Consider the following 12436-nt stretch of genomic DNA (forward strand, 5'->3'; position numbering starts at 1 on the left):
CCCTGCACAAAATCCTGTGCTGTACTCACCGCTCTGACTCACTGCTCAGCGACAGAGTGTACAGCTGCCAGGCTCCGACCTCTTTCAACAGTGCTGGCTCCTCCCCTCCCCAGTGAAAAAAAACCGGAAACTTAGTGAGATGGCCTCCCCCACCCACAAACTGAGCTCAGAAACAAAATTCACCCTTAGGGGTCCTTGGCTGGGTCCTAAGGTATGGAAATTGCAGGTGGCTGCCTGCTTTCCTTCAGGACCAGCCCAGCTCTGTGTTGCACTTTCTGCTCCAACAGCCTGACCTCCTCTCAGCTGAACATAGCCTAGTCTTCCCTTTTCACTGGGCCACTCCAGCTGCACCAGGATTCCCATACGCTGTGTCAGTGGCAGCAGGCCCCCTCTGGTCCTTACCCCACCCTCAGACCCCATCACCTCCCTCTTTCCATTGGTTTGTTCCCTGCAGACCTCCCTATGAGCCTCTAACTTGTCCTGGCTGAAGATGAGCAGACATGGTGGCCTTCTCTGGGACTCTTATGGGTGTGCACACTGGCACCACCTAGGAGATAACATTGCCCCACAGGAGTCACTGGTTCCCCACCTCCACTGCCTCAGGTCAGCTCTGTCCCTGACAACCAGCCCCCAAAGTCTCCTGTGATGAAATGTCTGTGAGTATCAGACCCTGCCCCAGCTGCAGTCCAGGGTTCCCACGGCCTGCCTGGATGGAACCAAACCACTATTGTATAAGGAAAGGAAGGGGCTGAAGTCCCTTTGCTATACAGAGAATCTCATGCAGGGAGGGCCAGAGGAAAACCATCTGAGGAACCTTGCCAACCTCCCTCATGACAGCAGGTCCTGAGGGCTGAGCACACTGCTCCTGCAGTGGTGGTGATGGCGACATGTGCTGGCCTCCTTGGAGAAGTCGGTCAGGCCCAGCTGCACCTTGCCCTAGTCTTCAGAGAAGACCCCTGCTCTGCCAAAAACTTGCCCCAGTTCAAGGAATCACAGCTCCTCAGAGCCCAGGGACTTGCTGAGCTCCCTCCCCGGGGGAACTGGCAGGGCAGACACCAGGCTCCCTTTGTGTCCTCTAAGGAGCAGAGCCCTGCCACAGGGTCTTGACCTCTGCCTCTGAGGCTGAGGGCAAGGTCTGTGGCCAGCACCCTGTCCTGCTGGCGCTCTTGCGGGTAAAATCAAGCTTGGTGTCTGTGGCTCACCATGTTTTTGTAGCTCGAGAAGGCGTGGTGAACCGGGAGGGAGGATTCAGTGATGGTTGCTACGATCCAAGTCAGTTTTCTTCAAGGTATGCAGTCCCTAAAAGGCTATCCATGCTCCTCTAGATGCCCTTTACCATGCACATACAGGTAGTACTAAGTGGGACTCAGTAGGTTTTTTTAAAATGAAGTTGGGATCGAAAATTAGTAGGAGGATTAAGGGAGGAATCGGTGGGGAGGGAATGAGATGGATTTAGTCAGAACATAACATGTCCATATATGAAATTCTAAGACAATAAATAAATATGTTGAGCACTGTGTCCCTGGGTACACATGACCCAGAAGACAAGGGTCCCCAAGAGTTTCCATCACAGAGGGTCCTATCACAGCAGAATTTAATTGAAAAATCTAATTCTAGGTGAGGGAGCCCTCAGTACCAGGGAACATTTAAAAGCTTCCTTTTGTGTGGGCCCCTGTAACCAGAGCCCTAACATGATGAGCAAGCCCAGCTTAAAGCTATATTGTCTGTCTACTGCTCAATATGTTATAAAATGGACTCAGCCCCAAGAGCACAGGGAGTCTCAGGTGCCACCTGGCTCCTCCTGGCCAAGAAGTGGCCACAGTGGGAGTATTTTCACCAAAGAGTTTGGACCAGGATGTCCCTGTGCCCATGTCACTGAACTATGGACATTACAGACACAAGGACCACGCTTCAGAGTGTGAAGCTCCCTGTCCATCCCCAGGCTCTTTGACAGTAAACAAAGACAGACTGGGTAGCAAGACACAGAACAAGGGCCACTCTGTCCCCAACTCACTAGGAAACTAGCCATTGAGTGAAGCATGACTGGCAGCCAGAGCCTTGCCACAGTGCTCAGAGGCTTTGCACCACAAGAGGTAACCAAGCAGATGCCAGGCTACTGGAGAAACTGGTCTGATTCATCTGCTGTATCTCAGGTGTCCTCCTGTAGGACCTGTTTCTCCTGAGCACAGGAGAATGGGACCAGGTAATGCTTTCTTTCCACCCCCCACTGTGCCCCTGTCTGATATGTGAACCCCATCACCAACAAACAGTAAGAAGAAGGAACCCCAAGGTTCTGGCTGCAGCAACAAAGCTGAGTCATCAATCAGCCTGTCTTGGGATGACTCCCAGGGAGGGCTGTGACCAGGTTCCATCCCAGTGTGCTGAGTGACCAAGTGCTCAGGGTTGCTGCCCACCTGCTGGGCCCTACCTGGCTTCCCTGTTATTTACCATTGTTATCCATAGCAGCATTTTATACTTTTGTAAGCACTTCTTTGTTCTGTTTTGAGACAAAGTCTCCTTGTATACACTAGGCTGGCCTTGAACTTACAGTAATCCTCCTGTCTCCATTTCCCAAGTACTAGAATAACAGATGTGCATTTCAATGCCCAACTATAAACACTATTTTAAGCTGTTTCAGACTCATAGCAAAATTTTTGCAGAAGGTACAGAATTGTATATGCACCCTCTTCATCCAAGTGCATAACTTCCCATTGCCAATGTCTTCAGCAGAGAACCCTATGTCATACTATGTCACAGTGGATGAACCTACAATGGCACACTATCACCCGGTAGCCACAGTCAACATTTCTACATCACAGTCCCAGTGACAATTATAATGTCACTCTGTGCACCATCACTGCCCCAAGCCCTAGGACAAGGTCCACCATGATGTTACTCAGCACAATGTCACAGACCCAAACCCCTGGGCTCTGGCTGTGTCTTCCTGCTCCTACCCTTGGTGACCCTGAGCTCTCTCCTGTCCCCATCACTGTGTCTTTTTCAGGAATGTTACAGTATTCATTCAGCAACTTTGTGGTAACCACACCAGAGTGGACTTTCTGACTGTCTCTGCCTGGTCTTGCTTCCCAGAATTGACCCAGAGCTGAGGACAATCAGAGGCTGATGGCTGGGGCCCACAGCTGAGAATAACTCTTGGACTGGAATTCTCTAGGTAAGGCAAATTTTGCCTTTGCAAAAAGTTGTGTTATACAAGGACCCATATTCTGTCACTGTGATAAAACCCTAAGATGATCAGCTTACAGAACAAAGACTCATGTTGGCACATAGTTCTGGAGATGCTGGTCCATCATCCACTGACCCTAAGGCCCTACCTGCATCACAGTGGGAGACTGTGGCAGAGCAAAACCACTCACTTAAAGGCCAAGAAGTGACAAGGAGGAAGAAAGGGCTGAGGTCTCAGAGTCCCCTTCAGGGGCACACTCCCAATATCCTGAACACCTCTTGCTAGGCCCACCTCTTAAGAGTTCTATAAACTTCCAGTAGTGTCACTCTGAGATCAAGTCTCCACTACATGAACCTTTGGGAGATGCTTAGGATACAAATAATAGAAGCTGCTAAAATGTGCTGCAGATAGATCCAAGCCAAGGCCAGTAATTCCAGGCCTGAAATGGAAAAACAAACAAAAGCACAAGAGATTCTGTGTTGTCTACACCCAAAGGTATGGTGCAGTTCTTCATCCTCTGGAGGGGTTCCAAGCTCACCAGGTGAGCAACAGAAACAGTGTTGTTAAGAGCAGGTGCTCCAAGCCCCAAAAGTCACAAGACTCTTCTCAGTGCTGGAGCATTGAATTTATCACAACGCAGCAGTGACATTCATCACAACACAGACGCAGCTGAGAGCAGGGCACCAACTCCATCTAACATGAGTGAAGCTGCAGTCAATGCTTGTTGAGTTTCCTCCCATGGAGCAGGTCGGTAGGGGGCGACAGAGGGCCAAGTAGAAAGAGCTGCCATAGAGTGGGATAAAGGGTTGGGTATCAACAAGCTAAAGACCTGGACCCTGCCTGGCTAGGAATGCCCTGAGCCTGTCCCCTTACAATTGGAGGGGGGTCAACATGGCATATCAGGAGATACGATGGAAATGCATTCTCTCCTTTCTATCCCTGAAGGTGTATGTAATTGTTAACAATGATTGTCAACTTGGTTAGACCTGTAATCGCCTAGATGACAAGCCTCACAACATGCCTGTGAGGGAGTGTCTACATGAAGTAAATTGAGGAGGGAGGGCACATCTAGAATATGGGTGATACCATTCCCTGGGCTAGTATTCCAGACTGAATAAGGAGAAAGTGAGAGGAGCACTCACTAGTGGTCATCTCTCTGCTTCCTGACTGTGGGTGCCATATGGCCAGCTGCCTCAACCTGCAACTGTCTGGACTCCCTTGCCATGATAGACTGTACTCCTAGAACTGAAATCCAAACTCTTACGTTGCTTTTGGTTATTTTGTCACAACAATGAGACAAGTCACTAATACAGGTAGCAAGAAATCTCGAGCCCAAAGGGGTCTGTCCAACTATGCTTGGGGCTTATCTGAGCCCATGAGATCGGTGATCTAACAGTAAGATGTATCAGAACTAAGACTGGGGGCAGCAGAGATGTGCTCTTACTGAGATCCTGAGGCTAGAATCAGTCCCAGAGCTCTCCCATCTACCAGCAGTCACTGGCACACATAGGCATGCCCTGCTTGTAGATGCATCACCGGACTTCTGCCTGTCTTCACATGGTACTCAACATACAGGTCTATGCTCAAACTGTCCCTGCTTATGAGGTCAGCGGCCATGAAGGAAGGGCTGGCCCACTCCAGCAGATCCAAGTCTAACTCATTACGTCTGTGACAGTCCTACTTGACTGGACATCAAAACTTCAGCATAGGAACTTGTGGGAAAGCAACTGTGCCTACAGTCAAGCCTGGGTCAGGATCCCATCTATGATCTGCAAGGGCCACTGCAGATACTGGACTTCCTGAGGAGTCTGTGCTCTGAAGCCCTGGTACTTTTTCCTGGGTCAGAAGACTGCTTGGTGCCCAGTGGTCACTGAGTCATTGTAATTCCTAAAGACTCATCATCCTCTGTGCTAATGGAGACTCATCTCCCTGCCATGACCACATGGCTTACTATGTCCTTATAGAGGAGCTGATATATCCTCTGTGGAGCTGGCCTGGTATGTCTGGGGGTGGGAGGAATAAATAGGGTGGGGGGCAATTCATGTACAGGCAGGAGCAGGGCAAAAAGCTTCTGAATTTCTGCTCTCTCCAGTTTCTGCATTGGATAGGAAGGATCCAGGCAGCTGGATGCTAGTGTCCCATGCATCCCAGGGAGAAATCAATCAATATACCTGTATGCCAAGAGACTGGGATGGACTGATACATCAAGAATGCTTGGGTTCAGGATGCCAGGTGTTCTCAATCATATTTATTGCTTGCATGTGTGCTTGCGTGTGTGTGTGTGTGTGTGTGTGTGTGTGTGTGTGTGTGTGTTGCATACTGTGGCGAGGCCCCAACACTATTAACCCAATTTATTCATTTGTATGTGTAGTTACGCTTTCGTGTACATGTGTGTATATAGGTATACTCATCTATATGTGCATGTATGGAGGTCAGAAGATGAAGCAGTGTCTTTATAACTCTCTACTTGTTTTTTGAGAGAGTATCTCACACTGGCCTGTTTCAATTAGGCTGGATGGCCAACAAACCTTCAGTCTCTGATCATCCACCAGCACTGGTGGTGTATGCCACCATAACTAGCTTTTGCATGGTCCTGGGGATCTGAACTCACGCTCTTGTGCTTATACAGGAAGCGTTCTCTGACTCAGCCATCTGCCCAGCCCCATACACCTTATTTTTCTTTTTTTATACAAGGTCTCTTGCTGAGCCCAAAGCTCTCTTCTAGACTTGCTGGTATATGAACCCCTGGGATATTTCTGACCTTGCCTCCTGTGTGAGGTTTGCAGGTATATGCCACCATGGCCAGCTTTTTACATGATAGTTTAGGATCCAATTCAAGTTCTCACATTTGTGTAACAAGCATTTTTATCCACTAGATCATTTCCCAGGTTTGGGTGCCTGGTTTTGAAGTCATTCTGCTGACATTTGAAACCCTTTATCTTGACTCCCTTATTTGGAACTGAGATCCCATTGGCCAGAGAAGCAATCACATTGGCATGCTTAGTGCCAATCATAGTGGCTTCTCTGGTGGCTAGGCACAGAAAGGAGCTCTGAGCACTTTCTAGTTAGTGACATCTATCCTAGTGACTTAGTATGTCCATTCTTGCCATCCTACTGACTGTATCTTAGAAAGGAGTCCCTCAGAGTCTATGCCAGATGCTGCCCTCCTGAAAGCAGACTCATGGCTAAGGCACAGTGCCAGCCTTCCTCCTTGCCAACTGGTGCCTTGCACAGAAGTAGAGCTGATAGCAAATAAACTGATCCCTATGGGGAAGTTTAAGAGCCAAATGTGAGGTGACCAAGGATGTCAGCTAAGGCCTCATTCATTCCCTAGAAGATAAATGTTGGGGACAAAGGTGTTGGGAGGGACAGTGGAATAAAGGAACCCTGAAAAGCTATAGGAACCACACAGTGGCCTGACTTAGACATGAGTACAACACTGCTCAGCAGCCGGCAAACAGTTTTGCTCCTTTTCACCCTCCACTCAGTTTTTCCCCATAATAACTCCCCTCTGCTTGCTTTCCTGGCTTGACAATACCTCCACTGTACAAACAGCAATACGATAACATCATCGGCTAAGAATCAGTGTAACTAACAATGTCTTGTTGGTTTACAATGAATTCATATCATTTCCCCTCAAATATGGACTTCAAGGTATCAGACTCCTGAGACATTCCAGCTGCATGTATTTGTACAAAAAAAACCCAGAGGCAGGCGGATCTCTGTGAGTTCGAGGCCAGCCTGGGCTACCAAGTGAGTTCCAGGAAAGGCGCAAAGCTACACAGAGAAACCCTGTCTCGAAAAACCAAAAAAAAAAAAAAAAAAAAAAAAAAACCATTTATTGAGGTGCAGGCACTGCTATCCCAGCCCTTTGGGTATGCATCCTTCGATCTGGATCTCTGCTGGCCAGCCCGAGTATCTGTTCTTGGATTGATCTGAGTGGTTGATCTATGTGAGGAAAAGAAAAGAATGTCATTTATCCACTAATCTCATCAAAAAACTACTGTATCTGTGTCTGTTGTGAGCAGAACTCTTACATAAGAAGTCATAGTAGCATTTTCTCCAACCCAGGTTGAGATTAAATTCTTCTCAACACTCCTTTCCTTCTTCCATCTATTCTGTCATTTCTTCTTTACTTACTTCCTGGTTTTCCTCCTTCCACCTCTTCCTCCTCCCTTCCTTCCTTTCCTTTCTTCAGTTTCTTTGGTTGAAGAGTGTCTTATTCTGTAGTTCAGGCTAGCCTAGAACTCACAGTGATCCTCCTGCCTCAACCTTCCAAGTACTGAGATTATAGGTCCGAACTACCACATGCCAGCCTCAGTGTGTCTCTCAATAGTATTTAAATGCAGCTCTAGAACTTTCCCAAAGGATGAGACTCTTTGGCTTAGTAGAGTGGCTAGGAGCCTGTGAGAAGCAGCTACTGAAATTTGAACTGGGCTCCAGATTTTATTTAATTTTGATCCACTTACATGTGCATTTGGTGAGTGTTGCTGTGGGGACAGCACATCGGTATAATTGTTGCCTGTGGGAACCATGGAGTCCAGACCCCACACATGCAGTTTTCAAAGTGCATTAGTACTTGTTACTCAGCAAGTATGTGTTCGTGTTGGAGTGGGCATTATGACTCTATATTTTCAATTCTTTTCTCACACCAGTGTCGCTGAGATGTAATTCACATACCATGAGAGTCACCTGCTGAAGTTGAGTTTCAGCAACTCAACTGTTTTTAGCACATTCCTAGTGTGTGCAACTGTTACTACAATCAATAAGTCATTGTCATTACCGGAATGAGGAGTCACATACTCTGCAGCAGTCATGCTATCCTTCCCCACCCCAAGTAACCACTAACCTACTTCCTGTCCCTTTGGATCTGCTTATTCCAGAAAATTTGTATAACAATGCATCATACAATACGCTTTCTGTGTTACTCACCATAACATTTTCAGGGATCTTCAATGTAACCGCTCATGTCAGGGTTTTAGTTCTGTACATGGCTGAAGAGTGTTTCCTTCTACAGCTACCCCATGTTGACACTGACCTCTTGATGGGAGGAAGAGCACTGTGTGTAAACGTGTGCCCTGGGTCCTGAGTGAAGGCATGCTTTCACTCTTGGAAGTATCCCTACAAGGAAGCTTGCTAGGCTAAGGGTAAACTGTCTCTTTGATTTTGAAGAAACTGCCAGAATGTTCCTCAAGGAGTCTATATCATTTTACATCTCTCCCAGTCATGTGAGAATTCTAATTTTTCTACACTCTCTTCCACAGTTACCTGTCTTGCTACAAGTTATGATTACAACCACCACAGTGAGCCTATGGCTCCATCTCACCATGATCTTATGACTCAGGCTACTGAGCATCTTTCCTCAAGTGAATTATCAGTCTGTGAGCACATCTTCTTTGAAGAAGCATCTGTTCAGAGGTTTTGGCCATTTTTCAATTGGGCTATCTTTTTAATCACTGAGTTGTAAGAGTTCTTTATATACTTTGTACACAAGTCTATTATTTGCAAACATTTTCTCCTAGAATTGTTCTGTGGATTTTCTTCTCACTTTGTTGTTGTTATTTGAGACGGGATCTCAAGTAGCCCAGGCTGTCCTTGAACTCACAGGTAGCCATGGCTGGCCTTGAACTCCTGACTGACCTACCTTCACCTCCCAAGCACTGAAATGACGGGCATGTGCGACCCTGACTTGCTTCTTTCTTTCTTCGTGTGTCCTTCGGAACAGAAAACTTTGTAATTCTGAAATTGAACATTTTATGTTTCCTTTGCTGTAGCTCTGCACTCTTCCCGAAGCATCTGCTTAGCCCAGAATGACAGATCTCTGCCCATCTTGCCATCCTGCTGAAAGAGCCGACAGTTTTATCTCTGCCACATTTAGGTGTTTGGTCAGTTCTGCATTGCTGTATGCGGTGTGTGGCAGGGATCCAAATCCATCTTCTCCTTATGTGCTATTTGGTTTTCCCTGCACACTTTATTGAAGAAACTATTTACCCCTGAGGAGATGGTCTTGGCTCACTAGATGAAATCATCTGGTCAGGTATGAGGGAACCCTTGCAATCTCTGGAACCTGCTCTACTCACCCAATCTATGTCTGTCCTCACAGAGTGCCATGCTGTTCTGATGGCTGTAGCTTTGGAGTAGGTTTGAAATTAGGAGAGCTAGGCCTTCTTTCTGGAGCCTGCTTTGATGTGTCTTTATCCCTTTTCCACTGGTGAGAATCTGATGCACAGAGAGGTGAAGCAGCTTGCCCAAGGCCACACAGCTGAGAAGATGTCTGTCTGTGCATTTGGGTGAAGGGAATCCTGAGTTCACTCTGAGTGGACCCCAGGATCCAAGGCAAGTGGGGTGCCTCCCTACCACACAGCTGCAGGGTAGACTTACAGGGAAACTGCAGCCTGTTCAAAACCACGTGTGATCCCAACAAACCTAGCCCTGAGGCCCAGTCCCTCATCTCCCACCTGCCTTCCCTCAACCCCTGTGGGTCTAGGGAGCTGACAGGCAGAGCCTTCTCCCTTTGAAGGTGACTGTGAGGCCTCCACTGCCCACAGGTATTCAGACACAGCAGGATAAGAAGTGCCTTCTCTGCAGGGCTGGCTTTCTGTGGGCAGGGTAACTGAGTCACAGTGAAAACATGCTTTGACTGGCCAAGGGCTCTAGGATCCTCAGTTTCAGAGCTGGGGACATCCAGAAGGTCCAGCATCTCTGAATCTAGGAGCAGTGGCCTGGGTGTCACCCCCCCCCCCTCCCAGGAGAGGCCATGACAACAAGGGGAGGTCCAGCTGCTCCTGGCTGCCACTGTCTGCTTTAAACCATGATTCCAGGCAGCGGGAGCAAAGTCTCAAGCTGAATCAGATGTGACCTGGTGTGACCGTGGAGATAGGTCTGCTCCTAGCTAAGTGGAAAGATGGCCTATCAGAGCTGTGGGCCTTCGTGGTGAGTCCATCTCCTCTTCAGATTCATTCATATCTGTTGAAAAGGGCTGAGGTGATGGTCCCTGGAGGCATGGACCTCTCAGAGCTATGCAGCACTACCCATCAGCTGGGTGGTCACAGGAGACAAGGTGCTCAGTTGGAACTTCACTCTCTTCCTCCTTTGTTTTTGTCCTTGATAAACGGACACCTCAAGTCCCAGGTGACTCCTCGAAGGAAGCCAATCAGCTAAAGTCTTTCTGTCCAGTGCATATTTGGCATCTCCGTATTGGAAATGGTTCATATATAACCACCTCAGGCAGTCCCCTCTGCCACCATCCATGGTGTGATTGCTGTCCCCGGAGGAGGGACAAAAGAAGGCTAGCCTCCTGACCGAACAGAGCAATCACCACCAGTAACTGGAACCAATTTGCATTCTGTAGTGAGACCAGAGGAGTCTAGGATAGAACATGGAGCTCACAGGAGAGGGACAGTCTCACACACCACGGCCCTGTCTGAGCAGAAATGGGGAAAGCTACTCACTTTCTCTCTCTCCATTTCTGGAGGGAGCTCAAAGCCCTTTGCTGTTACAAACACCCAGCTCGACCGGAACTTCATGTTCTTGATTTCTTTGCTTCCAAGGGCTTCTATAGCATCCTTTGCTTCAGCCTTCAGTCTGGGGCAAAAGAGAAAGCATGAGAAGGCCTCTTGTGAAGGGGTTTGAGGGTGTGTATGGGTGTAAGAATGTGTGATAGTGTGTAAGTGGTGTGTGTGTGTGTGTGTGTGTGTGTGCGCGCGCATGCGCGCACGCGCGCGCACATGTGCGCATAGGCATTGAGTGTGAGCATGTGAATGAAAGTGTGTGCACAGCGTGTGTGTGTGTGTGTGTGTGTGTGTGTGTGTGTGTGTGTGTGTGTGTGTATGAAATGTGTCCTAGTGCAGATGTGAAAGTGGTTTCTGGCATTTATCACAGCCATTTCTTCCCTTCCCTTGTAGAAGTATCTCAATCCTTGGGCTCTGCAGGACCCAGGGGCCTTTTGCCCTCCTCCTGACTAGCTGCTGTTGTCACATGGGAGTAACTGCACACACTCACCTGGAGCTCCCATCATCGTGGGTCACCATGAATAACAGGGATTTTGAAGGGGCGCTCTGAATGAACTTGGCCATTGGCCCAGAGTTATCTGTAGAGTCAAAGCCAGACAGTAGTTCAGGGTCTTCTCAGTGAATGAGGTTCCTACCCTGGCTGTGGGCTTCCTTTCCCTTCTACTGTCTACCCACTCCGAATCCCCTGCTTCCTAGACTGGTCTCAGGGGCACAATCATGCTTGGCTACTTCCTCAGGAGTGATGTTAGAGGTTCTATGAGAAGCTATCTTGGAGAAGCCCTGTGGACACCGACAACTTGTAGCAGGTGTTCAGGGTACATACATAAGTCCAAAGGTGGAAACAAGGCTAGCCACACAGAGTGGAAAGCCCTGAATAAATTAAACCCTGAAGCTGTAGTTAGCAAAACCTGCCACAAACCCCAACTTCTGCAAGCACCCATCAACCACCTCTGCCATTAGAGACAAGAGGTCAGTCCCCAAAGGTGATGCCCTAGAGCATGGCGCAGAATTGCAACAGAACCTACATACAATAAACACCAGCCAAAAAACTCTCTGCCTCTATTTCCCCATGGAGTCTACATAGTCATCTTCATCTTAATCAGAAAAGATTTTTTTCTTACCACCTTCATACATGTCAAAGTACTTTGTTGATATCACCTTTCCAGTCTCATCTGAAAGCAGAAGAAATGGCTTTAAGGGAAAGCTCATGGGACCTGGGTCCGCTGGTAGCCCTAGCACCAAGTGACTGGAAGAAATAGGACCGGAGTGGTCTCCAGCCTGGAGAGGGGCTGTGTGGTGGGATTATTCTTCCTAATCCTGGCCAGAGCGACTCCATCTTGTTGTCATGTGTGTGCCAACCTGCAGCAAAACTGGCTGTCCTTCCCATGGGCTACATGCCATCTTTCCACACGGTCAGACAGTGTTTGCTGAAACCTGAACCCCTGATAAGAGCAAGGTCAGAGCACACAGAGAGGTGGAACCCCTGCCTCTTCAACACCAGGTGGCACTCTGAACTAGGTTTGCTTAACTCTGTGGCCTGGATGCTTTTACATAAAAGAGAACCTTGGTAGGCAGAGGATTTGGAAGTGGCTGTGGCCAGGCTGTCTGTGAGTCATCCAGGTTCTAGTGAACAACCCTAATAAATTAATTTATGATCACCAGGCTAGACCTGTTGGACTCCTTGTCTGGCCCATCTGCTCCTTCCTTATTTGGGGGTGAATAGAAGTTTCGTTTACTTCTC

General features: G+C 48.2%; 1 protein-coding gene across 1 annotated transcript in view; it reads right to left on the reverse strand.

The window, feature by feature from the left end:
• Positions 1-7011: 7011 nt before the first annotated feature.
• Fam3b (FAM3 metabolism regulating signaling molecule B) overlaps positions 7012-12436 on the reverse strand; it is a 33124-nt gene continuing 27699 nt past the window's right edge. The window contains exons 5-8 of the mRNA XM_015999885.3: positions 11817-11867; positions 11186-11273; positions 10636-10768; positions 7012-7132 (exon numbers count right to left, since the gene is read on the reverse strand). Coding sequence (XP_015855371.2) covers positions 7043-7132; positions 10636-10768; positions 11186-11273; positions 11817-11867 — 362 coding nt within the window. The 3' untranslated portion in view covers positions 7012-7042. The remainder of the gene's footprint in view (positions 7133-10635; positions 10769-11185; positions 11274-11816; positions 11868-12436) is intronic.

The sequence above is a fragment of the Peromyscus maniculatus genome, chromosome 12 (assembly GCF_049852395.1).
Source record: "Peromyscus maniculatus bairdii isolate BWxNUB_F1_BW_parent chromosome 12, HU_Pman_BW_mat_3.1, whole genome shotgun sequence".
Taxonomy (NCBI): domain Eukaryota; kingdom Metazoa; phylum Chordata; class Mammalia; order Rodentia; family Cricetidae; genus Peromyscus; species Peromyscus maniculatus.